Source organism: Sorex araneus, chromosome X (genome assembly GCF_027595985.1).
Source record: "Sorex araneus isolate mSorAra2 chromosome X, mSorAra2.pri, whole genome shotgun sequence".
Taxonomy (NCBI): domain Eukaryota; kingdom Metazoa; phylum Chordata; class Mammalia; order Eulipotyphla; family Soricidae; genus Sorex; species Sorex araneus.
In genome coordinates this window covers 58,053,981-58,076,829 of record NC_073313.1, presented here as the reverse complement: position 1 = coordinate 58,076,829, position 22,849 = coordinate 58,053,981, and the positions used below count along the sequence as shown (strand labels likewise).

Genomic DNA, 22,849 nt, shown 5'->3' with positions numbered 1-22,849 from the left:
AAAAAATAAATAAATAAAAAGAAATGTGGTGAAAAGCGGTACTCACAAAAAGAAAGAGTTTACAAAAGTAAAGGAAGAAGAGAGAAAATAGCAGGGTTTTGATAAGAGAAGAAAAGCTAAAACCTTTAAGAGGACGACGGGTCACAATAAGAAGAGAAAGAGAGTACTCTTAACACACCAGTAAATGGAGGAACTGATGTCACTAATTCCCAACTTATCGGCAGTGTTTTACCAGCTTCAAACATATCACAGGATAGCATTCTCACAAGCAGCAACAAAACTGCCAGAGAAGAGGAGAAAACTGGATTAGAACAATGTACTCATGAAAACAAAGAGACAGTTTCATTGAGTTCAAATACAGTGTTTGAAGAAAGCCATTCCTTTAATATAAGTTATACTGAAGATATTTTCCCCATAGGGCTGGAGCAATAGCACAGCGGGTAGGGCGTTTGCCTTGCATATGGCCAACCGGGGTTGATTCCTCTGCCCGACAAGCTACCGAGAGTATCTCGCCCGCACGGCAGAGCCTGGCAAGCTACCCATGGCGTATTCAGTATGCCAAAAACAGTAACTAGCCTCACAATGGAGACCTTACTGGTGCCCGCTCGAGAAAATCGATGAGAAACAAGACGACAGCGCTACAGTGCTACAGTGATTTTCCCCATAACTCCTCCGCAATTAGAAGAAACTGTTAGAGATGAGAAAATACGAAGACGTAAGCAGGCATTGAGAGGAAAAGAAGCAGCTCTTGAAAAAAATACATAAGAAGATGCACCAAAAATAATAAAATTTAACTGCATATAAAAAAATTAGACTTACTCAGGCCTGGAGAGATAATGCAGTGGGTAGGGCATTTGCCTTGCATAGGGTCGACCAGGGTTTGATCCCAGCACCCCAGATGGTCCCCTGGGCCTGCCAGGAGTGATACCTGAGAGCAGAGCCAGCAGGAGTAAAACTTGAGCAGCACTTGGGTATGGGCCAAAAACAGAAACAGAAAGATAAGACTTAATCAAACTGTTAAATATTTGTTCTACATGAGATAGTGTAAATAGAATGAAGAGACAAATCAAATACTAGCAGAAAATATTTGCAAGTAATATATCCATCAAGAGATAAAAAGTACCTGATACTGTTTTGTAATTTTATCATCTTTGTTATGGGGCATTATTTAAAACTGGGAAAATTTTTAAAAAGCCAAATGTTCATCAACAGAGAAATAATTCAGTTACATCAAATAATTAGGTAATGGTTTTAAAAGATTGATATAAATCCATCCATACTAACCGGAAAAAACATCCAGGATTATCGTTAAAAAAAGAAAATCGTAGGACAATTTGTATAGTATGATCTCATTGTGCAAAAAAGAAAATTATATATTTTGTAGAAATAGTTCTAGCATGATACTCACCAAACTGCTAACAGTTGTTATCCCTAGGGAGGAGGGAAGATGGAGGGGGGCCCAGGAAGGAGAGGAGAAAGTGAAAGAGTTCCTTCGATTTAATCTAACTTATTCGGTATATTGCTTGACGGTTTGCAAGAATGCAGTCTTAAATTATTTGTGGCACACACACAGGGGAAAAAAACGACACGAAAGAGTCAAGTATATATAAAAGAGCAGTGAATTTCAAAAGCACTTCTGATCGGTTGCTTCAGGGGTTGAGGAGGATGAGGCCCAAGATCGCCTTGGTCTGAAAGCTGTCCCTCAAAGCACCCTCGCTTTCATTGGGAACGAACAGCCACGAGAGCTACGCTGGTCCCCTTGGCGTCGGCGGCTCTATTGGGAATGTGCGACTCTGGGCTTCTCGAGCCTAGCGGTCACTTGTGCCTTCTCTGTCTGTCCAGCCCGGGCCCCGCGCCAGGTACGGAGTGGGCGTTCAATGGAAGGGAGAGGACAGCGGCTACTGCAGACCGGGTCTGCGTTCAAGTTGGCTGGCAACGGGGCGCTGCCCACGCCCTCGCCGAGCTGACACGAGCTCGCCATCTAGCGGCCACGAGGGTCCGCGCAGCTCTCGGGGAGCGGAGGGCGCGCACTTGCCTCGGCGGGGACCCGTGAGGGGCCGCCCCGCGAGAGAGGAGCACTGGTCCGCCCAGGCTATCGCGGGAAAAAGCTCCCAGTCGGGCTGACGTTTGGAACCGAAGTGTCGGTCGGAGCAGCGGTGGGGGCTCTCGGTCCCCAGCCTCCTTCCTGCACGCCAGAAGCCTTGCAGAGCCCACGCCTGCACGGCAGCCCCGCGGAACGCTGGCGCTCCGTGACGCTCTGTACACTCACGGTTTCCCCGCCGGGAGACACGCGCACACGCTTTCCCGTGCCCACGCCTCGGGACTGCGCGGGGCTCCCGCCCACCCGGCCCTCAGGCTTCACCACATTTCCGAATCATCTGCCCCTGGAAAATGAGTGCCACTCGGTCAAAGGTGCCCAGGTCGCCCGCGGGACACAACACCTCGACTGGGCCCACGGGCCAGAGCGCCTGCCAAGTCGTCCGGGGATGCCTGTGGGGCCAGGCAGCGTCCCACTTGGAGAACCCGCCAGCGGTCCAGTGCGTGCCGTGGGCCTCCGGGCAACCACCGCAGCTTTTGGAGCCGGGCGCTGGGCGTGACGCGGGCACGGTCCCGTTCAGAGATTCCCCCACGTTCACACGCAGCGACCAGTCAGTCCTCTACAGAGCTGCTCGGTGGCACAAGCCCCGGCAAGATCTCCCAAGGACTCCCAAGAGACGCTGCGCTGGCGGGGGGCCCTGCAGCGAGCGCCCCAAGCAACTGTGGGCATTCACAAGCGGCTCCCGCCCGCAGCGTGCAGGCGTCCGCGGGGCATCGGCCTTCCAGCGGCCGCCCCCCGCCCGCACGTGCGTCCCCTCTGAGCTGCGCGACAAACGGCACGGGGACCACTCGGTGCATCCGGGGTCTCGAGCCGGGTGCACGCTAGTCACGGGGTGCTGGCTCCGGCCGGCACAATCATGGCCACGTTCGCTCCCACCGCAGACGCTCCGCAGGGGCCGCGGGGTTCGGTCGGGCCGGAGGGCGTCCGCCACACGCCCCTTCTCCGCAGAGGCCCGAGGCCGCTGAGCGCCAAGCCGGGTGTCGCTGCAGCCTGCGGAGGGCACGACGGCCGGGCCGCCGAAGGCGAGCGGACGGGCGGGATGGGCGCGCCGAGTCCCCCTGCACAGCGGACCGACACCGCCCGCGGGGCCCCGAGACGGGCTCCCGCGCAGAGGGCTCCCGCCCCGGCGGCGCCCGGCCCCGACGTGCGCCCGCGCCCCGCGCCCCGCGCACTCACGTAGCGCTGCAGCTTCCGCTCGGGGGGCGACTTGACGAGCCAGCCCGTGCACACGGCGTCGCCGGCGCTCATCGTGGCCGCCGCTTCCTCCAGCTGCTCGGCCGGCCGCCCGCCGCGGGAGGAAGTCGTCCGGGGATGCCTGTGGGGCGGGTCCAGCGCCGCCCGCCCAGCGCCGCCCCGCGACCCCCGCCTCCAGCCACCGCCCCCGGTCCGGAGCCCGCTGCGCCGCCCGCGGCCGCCCCTTCGAGCGAGCCGAGCTGCCGCGGGAGGAGGCGGCAGGAGCGCAGGAGCCGGGACCGCGCCCAGTCTAGCAGCTCCGAGCCGCACCTGCGGCGTCGGAAGCCCGCGAGCGCCCCCCAGCCTCCGCCCCGCCCCAGGGTCGCCGCTGTGGCTCCTGCACGTGCACGGCGTTGCTCGGGCGCCGCCGACGCCGACACCCGAGCCCTGGGGCACTGTCGCCCAGGGCTGCTGGCATCTGCGAAGTTAGGGCGCCAGACCCCGCTGCCACCCCCGCCCACACACACACACACACACACACACACACACACACACGTTGTCGCTGGCCAGGCACAGACACCCCTTCTAATCATCCTATTATCTCGCTGGTGCAGGCGACTCCAAGAGAAACAGGATGCGTGTCACAGAAGGAGGAAATAAGCAGGGCGCCTGTCCCGAGAGCCCACTCTAGCCAGTGCCACCCGCCACACAGAACACACTTGGCCAATTGACAGGGTGGTTGCGACGCTGATGCAGGTGCCCTGCGTGACAGCTGCCTGTCCCCTCCATTGTTGTGAAGCCTGTCCAGGAAGGTAAGGGCTCTTCTCGAGTAGGGGCCTGTGCTCAGTCTCACAAGCCAATCCGCTTCCATGAGGAGTAGGACAGAATTCAGACATGGGCAGCAAAGGCCCGCTCTGCCCATGGTCACTCCAGAGGCAGCCACGGTCCACTATCACCAGCATCCCTGTGATGAGCCAGAAATCCAGGTTTGGACAGAGACTGTGACTGCCCTGCCTTTGCTTCCCACCTTTCGGAGGGAGAGGAGGAGGAGGAGGAGGAGGAGGAGGATAAGGATAAGGAGGCGGAGGAGGAAGTGGGCGCACTGTGCTCCCAGTCGGGGCTCAGCGGCCATTATGATGTGTTACAAGATACACATTTGTTCTCTGCATCGTTTCTTCTGAAGTGCCTGTGCTCTCCCCAGCCATCAGTCCCGCTCTTGTCTTCACCAGCACCTTCGGGAGAACCCACAGGTGGGGTAGAGTCAGATATTTCGGAGCCAGGGCAGAGGCCAAACAAGCGTGATTCCAAGCACAGTGGCCAGAACCACAGCAGATGTGTGTGGCCACAACAGAAACAACTAAAATGGGGTGGGCTGGGGTAGGAAGCTGAAGGGCTTGAGCTTGGGTCTACTAGTAGGAGGCCCTGACTTACGGCTGCATCAGCGCAGAGTGAGGCCTCTATGCTTTAGAGAGGAGCAAAGGAAAGGACTGAATGAGAAAAAAACAGGAAAGGACTGTGGGCAAGGTTTCAAGGTCCTGCACAGACACACACACTCACGCTACCTTGTCTTCCTTTCTCCCGGGCCCCAGACTGCGGCCCTGCATGGCTCCCAGCCACCGGGGAGGCCACCCCTTGTTCAGAACAAGCATGTCACGTCACACAGTTCTAGCCCGTGTATGGCAGCGACTATGTTGCCACTTGGCGAGCACCGCCAGCCACATCGACCAGGGAGCTCCCGGTGTGCCAGTTGTTTAGTGACAGAAGAAACACTTCTCTTAGCACCTCCAAAGGGCGGCTAAGGCTGCAACCCTAGGGGAGCAACAGGGGGCGTGGCTAAACTAGACCCCCTCCACACGGCAGGAGGTAGAGCCAAAAAGGGGGGTAGAGACGGCAAGAAAGCCCTGAATTATAAGGAGTGACAGGAGACAGGTGGCTCACATGACCTCAGTGCTCTTGGGCATGTGCCCCTGGCAATGGGACACTGGCAGGCACAGTGGCCTGTGCCAGATCTCTTGCCCTCAGAGGGAGCTTCTGCCTCCAGCCACCCCTATGTGCTGGCATCTTAGATTGCACCAGGGGCTGGAGGATTCAATAGGAATGGGTGTAAAGGGGGTCATAGGGCCTCATCAGATCAAGCCCCCCTCCTAGGGGCTGAGGCACTGAGGCACCCTCCAGTGGTGCCCCACAGGCATTCAGACCACCGCAGCCAGAAGGTGGGGAGCAAAAGGAAACTCTGCTCTTCTCCTTGGGCCTTCCGTAGCATGGTGAGTGCTCTCCCCAGACGACAGGGCTCCTCTCTAGGCCCCACAAAACACTTTGGAGCCACAGTAGCTCCACACAACCACCTCGAGTGCCTGCTGCTCAAGGCATGTCATGTCTGTGTGGCCGAATGCTACAGATCCTGCCCTCGGCCGGGACCCTGAGGACACACAGCCTGGCAGACCCTAGTGTGGCATGATTCAATTCGCGTCGCCCCCACGGTCTTGCTCTGGGGCAGTGGTGCCTACAGATATAATGACTCACGGACTCCTCAGAGACCCTAAGCACTGGCCTAAGCCTTCTAAACCTGTCCCTGAACCTGATGTCTGTCTCTAGCTCTTTCTTTCTTTCTTTTTTTTTTGGGGGGGGGGGTCACACTCGGCAATGCACGGGGGTTACTCCTGGCTCAGCACTCAGGAATTCCTCCTTGCGGTGCTGGGGGACCATATGGGATGCTGGGAATCAAACCTGGGTTGGCTGCGTGCAAGGCAAATGCCCTGCCCACTGTACTATCGCCCCAGCCCTGATGTCTGCCTCTTGAGGTTTCAGGGCTGTCTTCCTGCCCTCTGACCAGCACGAGTCCTTCGAAAGCACAGACCTTATATGGCTGAGCCCCGGGTTCCACCCCCAGCACTTCGAACAAGAAACACAAGAAAGCTCGCATGCTTGCTGAGCCCCCCGAGTCTGTGGAGTGTGGGGACCAGGACTGCCAAATTCCACTTGCTCGAGAGAAATCCAAGGGCCAGAGGAGGGCTGCAAGGCGAGGCACGCAAAACTGTGATCTTCCCCTACCAGAGGAAAGCAAGGTGCTTCCCACAGTCCTGCTGACACAAAGGGAATGGAGCATTTGTCCCCGCTCACTGGTGGCCAGGCACATTATCGGGAATTGCTACTTCTATCTATCTGTGTCACGGCCTGGAGACTCTGACAATACCCCCACTGCATGTCCAGGCCAAGCAGGATGATTGAGAATGTGCTCAGGACATGCTGCTCTCCCTTTCAGATGCATGGAGACTCCTTCTGCTCTGGCTCTGGTCAAATCTCAAGAGACACCATTGCGGAAGGCAGCTTTCACTTTCCTTTCAAAGCCTTTCCTAGTTGCTTGGCGCTCCAGCCTGGGATAGATCATTCCATTAACAAGGACCCTTCACCGTCTGCATTCTCCTTGTGGCTTCCCCACTTACTACTTACTTACTATGTATTTCAAGTGCTGAAAACCTTCCTGAAAATACTTATCCACTAGGAAGAGTTTCTATTTCAATTCTATTAGGACAGGCAAGCTATTCAGGCACCTAACTTACTCTCTGCAAATGGGAGAGAGCACTGGATAAGAACATGTCTCTCTAGATTCCAGGTCAGGGGCAGAGAGGACAAAGTAAGACGTGTGTGTGTGCAAGGCCAGCTATGAGGATGGGGTAGTGCCTTTCTCTTTCCACCACTGTCACTCACCTCTTACACTAATAATCTCTGAAACCCATGAATTCGAGGCCTGTGGTGTCACGGCCAAATTCAAGTTCAAACAGGGAATGCCGCTTTCCTATATGGACATCTATAAAGCACTATTCTAAGAGTGAAAGTGATCTAACTTCCATCTGTAATATAAACTCTGAGTTAATTGTTATCAGCGACAGTCTTCTTCCTGTCTTACTAAGAACTGGACATCATGGGGCTAGAGCAAGAGTACAGACGGGAAGGAGCTTGCTTTGCACACAGCTAACCGGGGTTCAATTCGCAGTCAATTCCCTGGCCCCAACAAGAGTAATCCCTAAGCACAGAACCAGGAGTAATCCATAAACACTTCCAGGTGTGACCCAAACACCCCCACCACCCCCAAAACCCAGATATCAGTGACATTACTATGATACTTAAGGTTGTTTGGAATTGGGGATCCAGCAAAGTCCGTGCTTTGAAGGACAAGGCTTCACTGTCACTGGGACTCTCAGGCACCACAAGCAAGTGTGAGATTTCTAGCACCCCATGTTCAATTCATCACTGGAACAACGACAAAAGGAAGGGAAGGAGAGAGCAGTGTGAAATTGTTGCTGCCAGTCCAAGTCAGACACGTCACTCCGTGGATGAGAATAATTGTGCAAAGGACAGTAAAAATGAGAAACATGGTGGAAACACAGCCCACGGGGATACACAGCATCCACCTGGTCAAATACTAATAGACACAATTCACAAAACTCCAAAACAATTAGCCATCATAGTTCTGGAGGGATGGGGACAGCAGACCCAGCTTTAAGCCCCAGCACCCCATTGGGTCCCCCAAGCCCTGCTAGAAGTGACCCCTGAGCACAGAGACAACAGTGAGCTGAGCACTACTGGGTGTGTCCTGCAAACAGGTAGAATATGGAATCAGACACCATGACCCAAGTGAGGTGCAGCCCAGAGGTTTGAGATGCTGCTCAATGATGGAACATCAGTCAGTATAATCCACCATATGAAGAAGCTAAGAAAAGACAGGGCTGCTTGTTGGAGTACATGCCTAGCATGCACAAGACCCTGAGTTCGCTTTTTGGGTTTGGGGTAGGGGGAGTCACAACGAGGCAGTTCTCAGGGCTTACTCCAGGCTCTGTGCTCAATGGTCACTTCTGGAGGTGCTGGGGAATGAATCAGGCCAGGAATGAGCTGCCTGTAAGGCCTTAAGCCCTATACTCTGCCCTGCATTTAATTTCAGGCACCCCACGCCCCCCACCACCACCTTGTGTGCCACCCTGGTGTCCCCTGTGCACACCACAGCAGTGCTACCCCCTAGTGTCCAGCCATTCTATCACTACAGACCACAACAGGCCTCTGCCACAGCTAGCGCCACAGACCAAAATCCAGAGCAACACAAAAATCATGTCTGGAGAAGACACTCAACATTCCCAGGGGCAGAGGTGACAAATGGGTAGAGGGGGTCAAAGGCACAGTCCAAGATACAAACAAAACTCCCAGTCCCTGTTTTTCTAAGCAGCTGGTGAGGAGCCAGAGTGACAGTACAGTGGGAAGGGCTCCTGCCTTGTACACAACCGATCCCTGGCACCCCATATGGTCCACTGAGCCTGCCAGGAGTGATCTGAGTGCAGAGCCAGTTTTTTTACTGGCCCTCAAACAAACAAACAAAACCTGAACCACCTGGTGAGCACAGGAATACTGTCTACCTGAAAGTCTCCGAGAACCCTGGAGATAGGGCTCAAGTGGTGAAACACAGGCAAGACTCCTGGTTCCATCCCTGCCACATGTGGTCTGTCAAGCCTTGTATATGGCTAACCCCATATGGTCCACTGGTTGTCCCCACAAGTAACAACATAGCAAGACATTTATTTTAACAAACAACTGCTAAGAGAGTAGACCTGAAAAGTGCTCATCACAAGAAACAGTTTTTTAATCATGCTGTTCTACAACTGGATGTAAATGCTACACAGTTACAATGACATTTTAATTTTAAAAATAGGACTAATGGGGGCCAGAGTGATATTACAGTGGGTAGGGTGTTGGCCTTGTACATGGCTGACCCCCTATGGTCTACGGAGCCGCACCAGCTTCAGAAGTAAACCCTGAGTACCACCAGATGTCATCCTCAAGACCCCCAAATAATAATAAATTAAATTTAAAGACAAAAGTAATAAAAATGGCGAACAAATGGTCTCAACGTGAATATGGTATAATTGTATTCATATGAAATCACATATAATCTATAGGAACAAACTTTATATAAGTAAGGTTTACAAGTTTCAGGGCATAGGATCAACATAAAAATGTCTCACCACAATTAGGGATTGTATGTGTACAGGGATAAACCAGCATACATTCATCCAACTGGCTTTTCACATAGGACCAAAAGCAGCACACTAGAGGTAGTGGAGAAGAATCCTTTCAATTCAGAGTGCTAAAGAACTGTATACCCATATACACAACATCTCCCCTGCAAAGGTAAAACTTTGAGTGCAGCCTTACACAAAAATGAGCTCCAAGTGGAACATATTTTTATATAAACCACAAAACCTTTGGAAGGTAACATAGCAGAAGATATTTGAGACCTGTGACCTAGCGAAGAGTTCTTTGCGGGGGCACACCTGGTGACACTGAGGGGTTACTCCTGGCTCTGCACACCCAGGAATCATTCCTGGCAGTGCTCAGCGTACCACATGGGATGCCAAGGATTGAACCTGGGTCGCCCACCTGCAAGGCAAGTACCTTACCGGCTGCACTATTGCATTGGTCCCTAATGGGCGTTATGACAGGGTGCCAAAGGTACAATCCATAAAAAGACAAAAGCAATAAATGAAAACCATCAGAATGGAAACTTTTGACTCGATAAAAAAATTAATTGATTAGCAAAACACCCTCCCTGATAAAAAGCATAAAAGGAAGCAGGCACACGTTCATATGTCAATCCCTGACACTGCAAAAATAAAGAGGAATATGAAAGACAAGCTACAGACTGGGCCAAAGTCTGATTCCTGCTGCAGCTGAGTACTGAAAACTCCACACTGCCATGTCAGCATCCAGGGCAGCCCGGCGGACTGCAAGGGCGGTGTTAACTAGAAGAATACTTGTACAGAGAGGAGGAGAGGCAGGAAACTTGTGATTTTTTCTTTTTATTCATTTTGGTTGCTATGCACTCAGGAATTACTCCTGATGGTGGTTCAGGAACCATAAGGGACCTGAGGATCAAATCCAGGACTGATTCCCATGCAAGGCCAATGTTCTACCTGCTGTACCACCAGAGGCCCTGGAAATTTGTTTCTTGCAAAACAGGAGCTGAGTCTCAGGAGATACAGAAAGGAGCCCTGGAGATATCTGGCCTCCCAAACCTTGGAGCTTTTCTGGGCATTCCTTCCTGAAACCTGACTTGTAACAGTCATTGGTTACACCGCTCTGGGGAGGCTTTTTCAGAAAGCAGCCAGCAGGAACAAAGGCTGAGTGAGGGCTGTTCTGGAGGAGTAGGCTTGTTTTCTCCCCAAACACTTGGAACACTTGCTGATTCAGCAAAGCTGTTCCTGCAAAATAGAGTTCATGAGCGAGAGAGCTTCTAACTGCGTCCAACCCAATTTGTCAGTGTTAGGTAACCCTGCTCTTCTTAGGACCTGGGTTTCCACAGACGTGAAAAAGGATTCATATCAGGACTAAAGAAACTCTCAAAACTTCATAGTCAAACAAAACACTGATAACCCATTTGAAACAGACAAAAGAGTGGTCAGAGAGCTAGTACAGTGGGTAAGGTGCTTTCCTTGCACATAACTGATCAGGGTTCAATTCCCAGCAGCCTAAGTGATCCCCTGAGCACTACCAGGAATAATCCCTGAATGAAGAGCCAGGAATAAGCCCTGAGTGCAGTCAGATGTGGCCCAACCTCTTTCTCAGCCCCCACCAAAAATAGAAAACATTCTGAAGATACAAAGAAGGACTGAGGAGATACCACAAAGAGCTAGTGGCCAGGCCCTGCAAGCAAAAGCTGGACACCACTGGGATTGACCCCAGAAGCAATGCACTGAGAGTATCACTGCTGGATGTTGACCACAAAAATAATAACGGGTTGGAGAGATAGTGCAGCAGGTAGGGTGCAGCTGGCCTGTGTTCAATCTACAGCACCCCATAGGGACCCCAAGCCCACCAAGAGTGATTCCTGAACAAAGAGTCAGGAGTAAGCTCAGCACCACCGGGCGTGGCTCTAAAGCAAGAAAAAATAAAAATAAATACTACTATGAGGAAACATTTTACTAAAGAAGACATACAGACATCAACCAAGGGTATGGAAACAGATTCAACCCATCATTGCCATGCATATTAAAACCACGATGAGACACCATCACATTCCTATCAGAATGGAGCCAAATTTGGTTGTGTTTGGGGCCACACTCAGTGGTGCTCAGAGTTTACTCCTGGTTCTGTTTTCAGGGATCAGTTTTTGTGGGATCAAGGACCATAGGTGGTATCAGTGATTAAATTCGGGTTAGCAGGGTGCAGGGCAAGTGCACTACCTGTTGTGCCATCTCCCTAGCCTCGAGAATGGCCCAGATTTTGAAAAGATCAGTGGAATCCCTGTTGTTTTCCTGATCCAAAGCAGGAAACAATCATGGCTGTAAGGCCCAGGTGGAAAGCTCTGGAGCACCACCTTCCTGTCACACATCCTGGAATGCCACCAGAAACTAATGCCCATTTGCTCAGTGAGGAGGCAGCGCCTGTTTCAGGGCTGCCAGCAGCAGCGTCCCACACCAGCTGGCTCAGAGCAGCTCTGGAGGCTGGAATCATTCCACTCTTCGCCTCTATTCTCACACACTTGCCACCTCCTGCTGGACACCTTGATCTGGGGCCCGCCTGGGTTAGTCCAGATGATCTGAGTTTCACATGTTCAACTACATCTACAAAGACACCTTTCAAATATAGTTGCATTGACAGGGGGCTGTTGGGGGGCATCTTTGGGCAGAAATCTTCACCATGGACAATGGAAGCCTTAGTAGGGATTTGGGCAGAGGATGGACGTCTCTTTGCAGCTACTTTTTGGAGAAGGCACAGGTGGAAACAGTAGAACAAGAAACAAAGGGACCTGCAGGCGGCACTGGCCAACAACTGTTCGCAGAGAGGTGCTGGAGAAAGATGAAAGCTAATGTGTTCAGCCAAATAGGTACCTGTGAAGCATCAGATAATGAAAGAGAAGAATGGATGATTCGTGGGATGGTTCAGAGAACTTGGGTGACTATTTAAAAATCTATTTAGATTAGATTATTATTCAGAAACACCTAAGCAAATTCTAGATAAACTGAAAATGCATAGGAAATGATAGGAAAACCTATCATCCTCTTTTGTTTGTTTTGGGTCCTGACTCTGCCCTCAGGGATCACTCCTGGCAGGGCTCTGGGGACCATATGGGTGGGGGCAGGTCATCGAACCCTCATTGGCCATGTGCAAGGCATGAGCCCTATCTGCTGTATTATCATTCCAGGCTATCATCTTATCTTTTAAGAGATATGAAATCAGAACTGAAAAATATGTGATAATTTCATGGCAGAATAGCAGCAGGAGAAAAGCATTTTGAAGTTTCCCCTTTTGTCAGCAGCAACAGCAAAAGATTCCACTAATAACAGTCCTTCACTGTTAGGCATGCAGAACTTAGAGGGTAGGGCTGGGGGAGTGGCCCTGGGGATATTTGGTGGAGGGACAGGCCCTCTGGTGGTGGGTGTGACAATGGAATATTGTATGCCTGAACCACTATTGTAAATCACTGCCTAAATAAAAATTGGAACCAAAAAGAAATAAAAGAAAAAAAAAAGAAAGATTCCACTTAGAATCACAAAAAAAGCCACCACAACTGGGACCTATCACCAGGGGCTAGTATAAGAAATCTCAGGTACAGAGGCTAAGGTGCTTGCTTTGCACCTGACCAAGTTGGGTTCAATACTGGCCACACACCAGGGTTCCCCAGCCCAGTCAGGAGTTGCCTTGCACTCCCAATGCAGCTCTTCAGCACCACCAGCAGCACAAAGCCAGAACTAAACCCTGGCCACTGCCAAGTGTGTGTGGCAAAAAAAAAAAAACAGGAAAGAAAGAAAATCCCAAAGCCAGAGTTATGGTACAGCAGGTAGGGTGCTTGCCTTGCATGAGGCTGACCCAGGTTCCGTGCAACTGGGGGCACTTCATACGATCCTCCAAACCCCGTCAGGAGTGATCCCTAAGAGCAGAGCCAGGAGTAAGCCCTGAGCACCACTGGGTGTGGCCGCAAAAAAAAAAAATCCAAAAGCCTTGAGGTAATACGGAGGAGGTAAGGTGCTTGTCTGCCACACAGACAGCTCCACTTCAATCCCTAGCAGATCGATGACAACCCTCCCCTGTGCAGTACCAGGAGAAATGCAGGAGGAGTACGCCATGAGGACCACAAGGTGAAAGCAAAAACTGAAAAAAGAAAAGCATCAGTTGGGATTGAGAATAAATAGAGAAGTCGATTGTTCTGCACTTGGCCTACCCAATTTCGGTCCCTCACAAATTTCTCCAGCAGTGTGGGAGTGAGTGATCCCTGAACCCAGTCAGATGTCTTCCGTGAACCAAAAGAAACCAAAAATCTACATCTTGCTTTGAACGTCACTGTCACTGTCATCCCGTTGCTCATCGATTTGTTCAAGTGGGCACCAGTAATGTCTCTCATTGAGAGACTTGTTACTGTTTTTGGCATATCCAATATGCACGGGTAGCTTGCCAGGCTCTGGCGCGATACTCTCGGTAGCTTGCCGGGCTCTCCGAGAGGGGAGGGGGAGTCGAACTCCCTCTCTCCGAGAGGGGAGGTCGGCCGCGTGAAAGGCGAACGCCCAACCGCTGTGCTATCACTCCAGCCCTTGGAACGTATGTGGTTCAGAAAGGTGGAATAGCATGTAAAATATGTGAGTTTTAAATGTAGAACCTGGGTTCAAGCCCCCAGTGTTGCATCATTCCTCCAGCACCACTGGAAGCGATGCCCCTTCCAAAAAAGGTGTCCGGTTTAGGGGTATGAACAGCAGAGTAGAGGACTAGGCTGTGGTGCCGTTACTTCCTGGGCGTCCGAAACCGCAGCCAGCAGCTACCTGCGGCTATTGAGCACGTGACACGGCTGCGCGGCGACTAAATCTTTATCCAGGGAACAGGAGTGGAAACGGAAAGAAAGACGGCACACAAAACGAAAGACACATCGACTCCCGCGGTGGCGTGTGCGTTGAAAGAATATTTTGAATCCGGTGATCTACAGAGTGTGCTAGCAGAGTCAGTGTCAGTTTTCTTTTTACCGCCCCCGCCCCCACGGCCCGCACTCAATTGCTATTGGCCAGAGCCTCTCGCCGCCTAGGAACCACAAACGGCATCCGGCCGCCTGTGTACGTTTCTGTACCCCGCCCAGTAGCTCCGTTTTTCAAGAGGCCGCGAGCCGAGCCCGTGTGACAGGGCCGGCCGAGGAGCACCCCGTGGGGTGAGGAGCGGCCGACCAACGGCCCCGTCCCGCCCAGACGGGCGAGCACTGCGGACAGCTGCGGCCCACCAAGTCCACGCCCAGAAGCTCCGGCCCGCAGGCCCCACCGCGCACGCGCTCTCAGCCCGAGCCGCCGCGGGCGGGGCGAGTTCCCCGACGCAGGCGCGCGCGGAGGCGCCAGCCAATGGGCTCGCTCGGGAGGCCCGCGCGCCTTCGGCTTCGGCCCGCCCCCGCACGCAACGGGCGGCGCAGCGAGGGGCGTGTCTTAGCGGCGCGGCCTGACGGCGCGGTGGCCCCGGGGTCCGGTCGGCGCCTCCACCTAGGCACACGCGGCGCGCGCGGTGTGCGCGGGGCAACATGGCGGACTCGGAAGGTGAGGGTTGGCTGCGCGGCGGGCTGCGCCCAGGGCCGGCGGGACAGCCGCGCGGGGGGCCACGGCCGCCGGGCCCGGGTCGGCGGCGGCAGCCCCCGCCGCCCCTGCCCGGCCCCTCCGGCGGGCGCCCGGCCTCCCGCCGACCTTGCCCCTTGACCGGGGCTCCGCCGCCGCGGGCCGGGGGGCGAGGGGCCGGGCGCTGGCCGTGACGCCGGAACCCGCCCCGCGGGGGGCCCGGCCGCCGCGCGCCGCTTCCCGGCCCCCCGCGCCGACGGCAGGAAGGGGCTGGGGGAGCGGCGGGCCCGAGGGGGCGCGGGGGCCGGAGGGCCCCGGAGGCCGCAGCCGCGGGAGCGAGGGGAGCGGTCGCGGCTGGAAGTTCGGGCGGCCCGCGGCGCGCGCGACAAGTTGGGCTCGGCCGCGGCCACGTGGTGAGGCGGAATGGAGGCGACACGTGCGGAGGCTTGCCTCTGGGCCGCGCCGGCCCACAGGCCGCCCTGCTTTCGCGCGGGAATCTCAGGGCCGGCGCTTTGCTTTTCCAGTCTCTGTCGTGCCGAAGAAGCACAAGAAGAAGAAGGAGCGGAAGTCTGTAGCTGAGGAAGACGTTGCCGTGAGTAGCGATAGGCTTCGCTTGCGCCGGAAAGCAGAGTCCTTAGGGCCCCTCGCCACTGCTGGACCCTCGGGCCGCGATTGGTGTTCCCCCGCCACCTGGTTCCCGTCACCTTCCCGGGAACCGGGTTCATTTTTGTCCCTTGGAGCCCTAGTACAGACTCGTAGAGTGCCCTTTTTCTATCTAAAGAGAGTTCTGTGGTCGTGATGGACTTACTCCCAATGAACTGGGCCACTAATACAGTGTGTTTTTCTCCCGTGGAAGGAAATACAACTTGCTGAAGATTTTCTTATCAAGCCCGAATCCAAAGTGGCTCAGTTGGACACGTCTCACTGGCCTCTGTTGCTAAAGGTAGGTCTTAACGGTGAGGGTCTGTTTGTGGCCTTTTTGGTTTTTGCAAATAGTTGATAAGTGCTGGGGTGAGCATCCTTGCTGTGGAAATGAATGATTTGTGGCCCATCAAAAAGCAGGCTTCTTCCAGGCCTCAGAAATTAGGGGTTGAGTTTCGCGGATCACCCCTGCTGAGTACCATTTGTTCAAGTTCAGAATTTAATCACCTTCCAGGCAGTGCAGCAGTGTGGCCCGCTCTTGGGTCAGGACCGCTTCAGTCCTCCAGAGCTTAGTCTTTGAAGCCACGTTAATTAGGGTGAGCCCCGATGTGATGTGTGGCCAACCTTTTTTAAACACTGGGGCTGTTTGCTCAGAACAACTTCTCCCAGGATTGCAAACTGAGGGCTGTAAGAGGCAGTTTGATTCAGGAGAGCATTTTATCCACAGACTATAGCAGATTCTCAGGAAATCGTTGATGCTTTATTGGATTGAGAAACGCTAATTGGGTTGAGATTGAAAGTTCACAGGTGACTGACATCCTGGGAGGCTGGTTACAAAAGGTTTTGGCAGAGTAAGTTGCTGGAATATCCATGTACAACATCACAGTGAGCGGATGCTATGAGTCTGAGCATGAGATTTGCTTGCGGGTGTCAGCGCTGTTGAGTGGGGTCTGCCATTGAGATAGCAGCTGGCTTTGGATTTAGGCCCCCCGGGCACCAGGTAAGCAAGGTCTTGGTGGTGTGGAATTCAGGTCTCTTGGTGGAATAGTTCAAGGGATTTACTGTGCTGAGTACTGTGGAATCAAGTGAGCTAGCTGTTTTGAAGATTGCACTTCTAGTTGAGTAGAGAGCCTGGGAAAGGAAGGGCAGGAAGGTGCTAAGATGAGAGAAGAGCAGAGAAAGGAACATGACTTGTCCCTATTTCTCTGTGCAATTGTATTTTGTTCTAAGAAATCAAAACTGTTCCATACTCATAACATGCCCGGTGTTAACCCAGTTGGTTCTACAGGAGTCCAGAAAGTCTCGGGTGGTGATTAGGTTGGTCTTGTGACTTGTAAGCTGGGGCCTTTTTCCAGCATGTCATGGCAGCGAAACGTGGGAAGGGATGTCAGTTTACAGACCCAGATGCTAACCATGTTATTGCTGATGGCACTGCTGTGTTTGACATGTTAATGGCTTATGACGTTTCTCCTGTGTTGTGATTGTTTTCTAGAACTTTGATAAGCTAAATATAAGAACAACGCACTATACCCCTCTTCCCTGTGGTTCAAACCCTCTGAAGAGGGAGATTGGGGACTACATCAGGTAAGAAGCATATGGGGAGCGCGGGCCTTTCAAACCCTCTCCATCTGTGCTGATTTCTGTTGGCTTGGGGACTACACCCAGTGGTGCTCAGGGCTTATTTCTAGCTCTACACTCGGGCTCCATGCTCACTCCTGGTGGGCTACCTGAGGCCCTGTGTGGTGTCAGTGATAAAACCAGCTCAGTTGCATGCAAGTCAGGTACCTTTCCTTTTCTGCAGCCCCTCAGCATTTCGGTAGCACTGTCCTAGATGTGTAACTTGCACCACTATGAACACTGTCCTGGGCTTCAGATTGCTTTTTGATTCGTGGGTGAGCCAGCAGTGCAAATCATTTCTTCTCCATTCTAGAACAGGTTTCATTAATCTCGACAAGCCCTCCAATCCCTCTTCCCATGAGGTGGTAGCCTGGATTCGACGGATACTTCGGGTAGAAAAGACTGGACACAGTGGTACTCTGGATCCCAAGGTGACCGGCTGTTTAATTGTGTGCATAGAACGAGCCACTCGCTTAGTGAAGTCACAGCAGAGTGCAGGTATGTGGAATGTCCTTTCTTTCCTGTTTTCTTTACCTTTTGCATTTGATTTTAGTGATTTCTCCCTGGCACGGGAGTGGAATTCCTGGTCGGGGTTACTCTTGGTTCAGTGTGCCTTCTACCCTGCCAGATTACCGGCCACCCTCCTCTTGGCATGCTGAGGGCAAGACACGTAGCTCGCATGGCTGACTGCTATTGCTAGCACTGCCGTGCCAAGTCCTGCCCAAGTCCCCGTGGTAGGCTCCTCATGCTCCCTACCTGGCCTCATGTACATTTGAGAGGTGTGTCTTCATTCCTTGCTCACAGCACCCCCATGAAATCTGTGTGAGTGGCAATGTTACCAGAACGTGAGGTGTACTCATTGGTCTGCTTTCCTGCTGCCCGAGCTGGGCATGATGGGAAGGAGCAGCTGTGGGAGGAAAACAGAAAACTCAGCGGCGTGCCTGACTACTCTTTGATCCTTTTTCAGGCAAAGAGTATGTGGGGATTGTCCGGCTGCACAATGCTATTGAAGGGGGGAGCCAGCTTTCTAGGGTAAGTGCTGCTGCAGGGAGAATGCCTTTGAGGGCATAAAAGAGTTAGGGCCATTTTCAGAACCCTTCTGTGTCTCTCTTGTGGCCTTCTACTCTGCAGATGGGCCCTTTGATGCGCATGAGAGGCCAGGCCTTGAGAATCTTGGCTTTGCTTTCAGGCTCTGGAAACTCTGACAGGTGCCTTATTCCAGCGCCCCCCACTTATAGCTGCAGTCAAGAGGCAACTCCGGGTACGCACCATCTATGAGAGTAAGATGCTCGAGTATGACCCGGAGAGGCGATTAGGTGGGTCTTTGGGGCTCAGTGTGGGTGTGGCACAGGGGGAGCTCTGGTTTTCTTGGCCAGGGATGTGGCTGCACTGGAAAGTACATGTAGTGTTCCTCTGTCTCAGGGATCTTCTGGGTGAGCTGTGAGGCCGGCACCTACATTCGCACACTGTGTGTGCACCTGGGGTTGTTGCTTGGCGTCGGTGGTCAGATGCAGGAGCTTAGGAGGGTCCGCTCCGGAGTCATGAATGAAAAGGTAGGCGGGCAGGGGCAGTGCTGAGGGGAACAAGGGAGCACCCAGCACTCACTTTTGCCCTTGCTGGGCTTACACAGCTTCATGGCCTGCTACAGGCATGAACCAGAGTCTGGACTTACTTGTTCTGGTAATTAAACTTTGGGATGGTAACACATGGGCTGGAGGAGATGATCAGGTAGAAGGTATTTCTCTATTCACTTCCCTCCAGGCCTACAAAAATGCCAGTTTAGATTGAAACAGATGAACTGTGGGGTGCAGAGGAGGGCAGATGTGGGTCTGAGGAGACTCAAAACTGGCACGCTCAAACAAGCAGACAAGATGCCACTTGGTTGAGCAGTGGCTGGGCAGTTTTGAGAAGGGGCACTGCTTGACACTCATCGGTGACTTTCCAGGACCACATGGTGACCATGCATGATGTGCTCGATGCACAGTGGCTGTACGACAACCACAAGGACGAGAGCTACCTGCGGCGAGTCATTTTCCCCTTGGAGAAACTGCTGACGTCGCATAAGCGGCTGGTCATGAAGGATAGCGCGGTACAACGGGGCACCGGGTTTCTCGTGGAAGGTGGAAGTGTTTAAAACTTGCTTCTGTCAAACCTGAGCATACTACAGTGTTGCCCTTGGTAGAGGGACACTGGCACTGGTGATAGGGGTGGTATACGAAGCTGTGATTGACAGTATTTTAAGTCATCAGAGGCTTGGGAAAGTCAGGAAGATAATAAACATTCCTTTGAAAATTGGTCTCAGTGCCGGGGAGAATATGGGGTCTCAGGCACAGGCCTGGAGTCCAGTTGGATTCTGGCGCCTCATGCTCCCCCAAAGTACTGCAGAGTGTGGCCCAGCCTCTCTGGAAAGAGAAGGTTTGTCCCATTGTCTAAGCGAACTTCACTAAGACTCCTATAAACATGGCGCCTGAATTTCCCAGGGGTTCTGTGTTTGCTGGACGTGCCATAAATGGTGGGTGGCTCCAGCCTTCTGGGCCTTTTGCCCACGGCCCTGATGCCCCTTTGTGCCATGAGGGGGTTGGCAGGCCTTATGGGGGTGCCATCTCTGCAGGTGAACGCCATCTGCTATGGAGCCAAGATCATGCTTCCAGGTGTTCTTCGCTATGAGGATGGCATCGAGGTCAATCAGGAGATCGTGGTCATTACCACCAAGGGGGAGGCCATCTGCATGGGTGAGAGTCTCCGGCCTCCCTATGAGCCCCAGAGTGCATTCCATTCCCTGTGCAGCTGAGCCCTGAGCCTGAGGTGGGGCGTCTGGTGAGGTGGTTCTTTCCTCTGGCTGCTGCCCCCGAGAGAATTGGGGCCTGGGACTAGGGATCCACCTTGGGGCTGAGATTCACTGAGAGGTGCTGGCCTGTGGCTGTGCTGCATGCCTATAATGCTGAACCGGCTTTGGGGGACTTCGTTGTTGGGGCTTCTAAGTGCTGCTCCCCACAGTGCTAGGGTCTCATGGGGGCACATGCACTGCATGGGGGTCGGGTGTGGGTCAGGTGGTGGATGGCCTCAGTCACTGTACAGTTGCCCCTGCCCCTCACTTGGTAAGTTTGGGGGCTTTTAGAGGCTTAATCCCCGCGACAAGCAATTCCTCTGCAGGCACGTTCTTGGCAGAAGCAGCCTCAGCTTTAAAGCTGGGGTGCTACATACATATGGGTCGGGGCTTCACTTTGGGGGTGCAGCCTGCCTCCACAGCCATTCTCTGAACTTCCATCTACAGCCATTGCACTCATGACCACGGCAGTGATATCTACCTGTGACCATGGCGTCGTGGCCAAGATCAAGCGAGTGATCATGGAGAGAGACACTTACCCTCGGAAGTGGGGCTTAGGGCCAAAGGTTAGTGGGTCGGGTGTGTGTTGTGGGCTTCCATTCCAGACATGTGCATGTGAGCTGTGCCTGTGTGGGGCGGGGTGTGTTGGGGGTGTGGACCCGCTTGAGGGATGTGCGCACCTGTGGGTGGTTGCCAGGGCTGTGCTGCCTGGCCCTGCTCTCTGTGTGTGTCTGTGTGTGTGCGCGCACGCGCCTGCGGTTGCCAGGGCTATGCCACCTGGCCCCACTGGGATGTATGCTGCAGAGGCTGAGTTGTGGAGGCTCCACACAGGAGCAAGCCCCCTTGAGGCGCCGCCCTGTGCGTCAACACTGCTCTTACCTTGGGACCTTACTGCCAGGCGAGTCAGAAGAAGCTTCTGATCAAGCAGGGGCTCTTGGATAAGCACGGCAAGCCCACAGACAGCACTCCTGCCTCATGGACCCAGGACTACGTGGACTACAGGTGAGTCTCGTGGGAGGGCAGGCCAAGGGCAGTGGGCCTCGCCCGCAGATGGTTATCCCTTTCTTGTCTGGCATGGGGGACTCTAGAGGGAGTCAATCTGCAAAAACAAGTGGTAAGTTCTGCTTCTGCCTAGCTTGTGCCTATTGGTGGCTTTAGACTTGCCAAACATGGTTGCACTGGGGGCTCCGTGGAGCCCTCACCACTCTACTGCTTCTTCTGTTGCAGTGACTCAGGGAAGAAAGAGGCAGCACCCGGAGCAGTGGCAGCCCCGCCAGTGCTTCCTGGTGATGGGAAGGTCCAGAAGGTGAGTGGCCTGGGTTTTCCTCCTGCCTGTGTGCCTGGGGGCGGTGAGGGCGGCAGCTGGCGCTGGACTGAGCGTGGTGTCCTGGCCCTACTGCTGCGGGTCTCCCTGGCCTAGTCGGGTAGGAATGGGGTTGACTGGAAGCCTGACACAGTTCATCTGTCCACTTCAGCGGAAGCGCGAGAGTGAAAGTGATGACTCCCCAGCATCTACACCAATGGTTAAAAAAGAAAAGAAGAAGAAGAAGGACAAGAAGGCCAGGGAAGCTGTGGAGACTGTAGAAGAGCCAGGAGATGGGGTGTGTAGGGGCATATACAGGGCCCGTGGGCTCCCTTAGACCAGGAGGGTCCCCCAGCCCAGCCCAGAAACTGCTGCCCCGTTCACTGGTGTGGCTGGTAGGTGGACAGTACGTCAGCCAGATGCAGTTTCCCCAGGAAAACCAGAAAGCTTGGGACTTTGGGGTGGGGGTGTCTCTGGGCCAAAATCCTCTCATCCTGCCAGCCCAAGTGACTGGACATGTCCATGGCCATGCAGACCGCTGAGCATGCTTGCTCTTCCCCCACCCCCTTAGGACAGCGATGGCGTAAAGAAGAAGAAGAAGAAGAAGAAAATCAAAGAAGTGGTTTCCAAGTAGCGCGGACCATCCCAAGCACTGTGTCAGCTGGGAGAAGAAACGAAAGCCTTACCGAAAACAGTTCCTTAGGTGGTTGAGGGCATGGGACCTAGGGCCTTCTGGCACGTTCTAGCCACTGGGAGACTTTGCTGGTCAGATCTGCTGTGGCCAGCCAACTCCATCCTGTTTCAGGCATGGGTGGAGGAGGCACCATGTACACAGCCTCACCAGTGCCCCTTCTTGATAAGAAGTTTTTCAAAATGAGATGATCATTGAAATGATGCGGAGCCCTCGGGAATCCAGAGTTGGACTGGATAATGCTCCTGGGTGCGGGAAGTGCTCATCATTCTGTGAGGAGCATGAACCCTGTTTCCGGGCATGGTTCTGAGGTGGACCTAGCTCTCTGTGCAGATCATTGAAGCTCGGGTGCCCAGCTTCATGCACATGCCTCAGCTGAGATGCTAGTAGAAGCCACAGTCCCCATCTTTACCCTCATCAACTGTTAGAAGACTCTTGTCATTTTGACTTAATAAAACCAACTGACTTTTTTTTAAAGTATTCCTGCTAGGTTTCCTGATAATGGGTGAACATTCCTAACACATGACATACTCGGTTAGCTTGCTCCTTTAACATTCATCTTGGGGATCTGGGAATCCAATACACCCAAGAGTAGATGGAATTGGAGTCCTAGATCCAGAGCGCTTCACATGTGTGGGGTGTCACCACGTGGCCCAGATCCTGAGAACAAGCTGCACCCTAGGTTGGAAGTTGAGGTTTTTCCCTTCCTGTGGCATCCCAGGGTCTCGGCGGGTGCTTGCTCCCAGGAGAGTGGAGGAGCAGGGAGTATGAGTGGAACCATGAGTGAGGGCTGTGTTCTAGGCACACACATGGGGCCAGCCAGGTGTACAGGTGTTCTGAAAATCCAACTCAAGAAGCTAGATCCAGCAGCTGGGGAATGAGGGCAGAGCTCGGCTAGTCTTTGAGGAGGCAAAACCAGCAGTGAGCTAATGCT

At 53.5% G+C, this 22,849-nt stretch overlaps 2 protein-coding genes, 1 non-coding gene and 1 pseudogene across 5 annotated transcripts in view; 3 read left to right on the top strand and 1 right to left on the bottom strand.

Moving 5' to 3' along the window:
• The window catches only part of GAB3 (GRB2 associated binding protein 3), a 79,316-nt gene extending 75,970 nt beyond the window's left edge, over positions 1–3,346 (bottom strand). For all 3 annotated transcript variants that reach the window (XM_004606487.1, XM_012932286.1, XM_004606488.1), the window contains exon 1: positions 3,275–3,346. In XM_004606487.1, coding sequence (XP_004606544.1) covers positions 3,275–3,346 — 72 coding nt within the window. The remainder of the gene's footprint in view (positions 1–3,274) is intronic.
• Positions 3,347–14,689: 11,343 nt separating this feature from the next.
• Positions 14,690–22,389, top strand: DKC1 (dyskerin pseudouridine synthase 1). The gene is made up of 15 exons (XM_012932275.2): positions 14,690–14,820; positions 15,360–15,427; positions 15,692–15,778; positions 16,970–17,061; positions 17,408–17,592; positions 18,062–18,126; positions 18,284–18,410; positions 18,517–18,647; positions 19,040–19,183; positions 19,706–19,826; positions 20,369–20,487; positions 20,820–20,923; positions 21,149–21,227; positions 21,397–21,522; positions 21,796–22,389. The coding sequence occupies exons 1-15, from the start codon at positions 14,805–14,807 to the stop codon at positions 21,856–21,858; spliced, it is 1,527 nt and encodes a 508-aa protein (XP_012787729.2). The 5' UTR covers positions 14,690–14,804; the 3' UTR covers positions 21,859–22,389.
• LOC129400673 (small nucleolar RNA SNORA36 family) lies at positions 18,748–18,865 on the top strand (annotated as a pseudogene).
• On the top strand, positions 20,966–21,094 carry LOC129400701 (small nucleolar RNA SNORA56). The gene has a single exon (XR_008627887.1). It is a non-coding gene; the product is annotated as a small nucleolar RNA SNORA56 (small nucleolar RNA).
• Positions 22,390–22,849: the final 460 nt, after the last annotated feature.

What these genes read in the sequence shown, in the direction of transcription:
- DKC1 (XM_012932275.2), top strand. An exon ending in ACTGGCCTCTGTTGCTAAAG is followed by an intron (nt 15,779 to 16,969) that starts GTAGGTCTTAAC and finishes ATTGTTTTCTAG; the next exon opens with AACTTTGATAAGCTAAATAT. An exon ending in GTGATGGGAAGGTCCAGAAG is followed by an intron (nt 21,228 to 21,396) that starts GTGAGTGGCCTG and finishes TGTCCACTTCAG; the next exon opens with CGGAAGCGCGAGAGTGAAAG.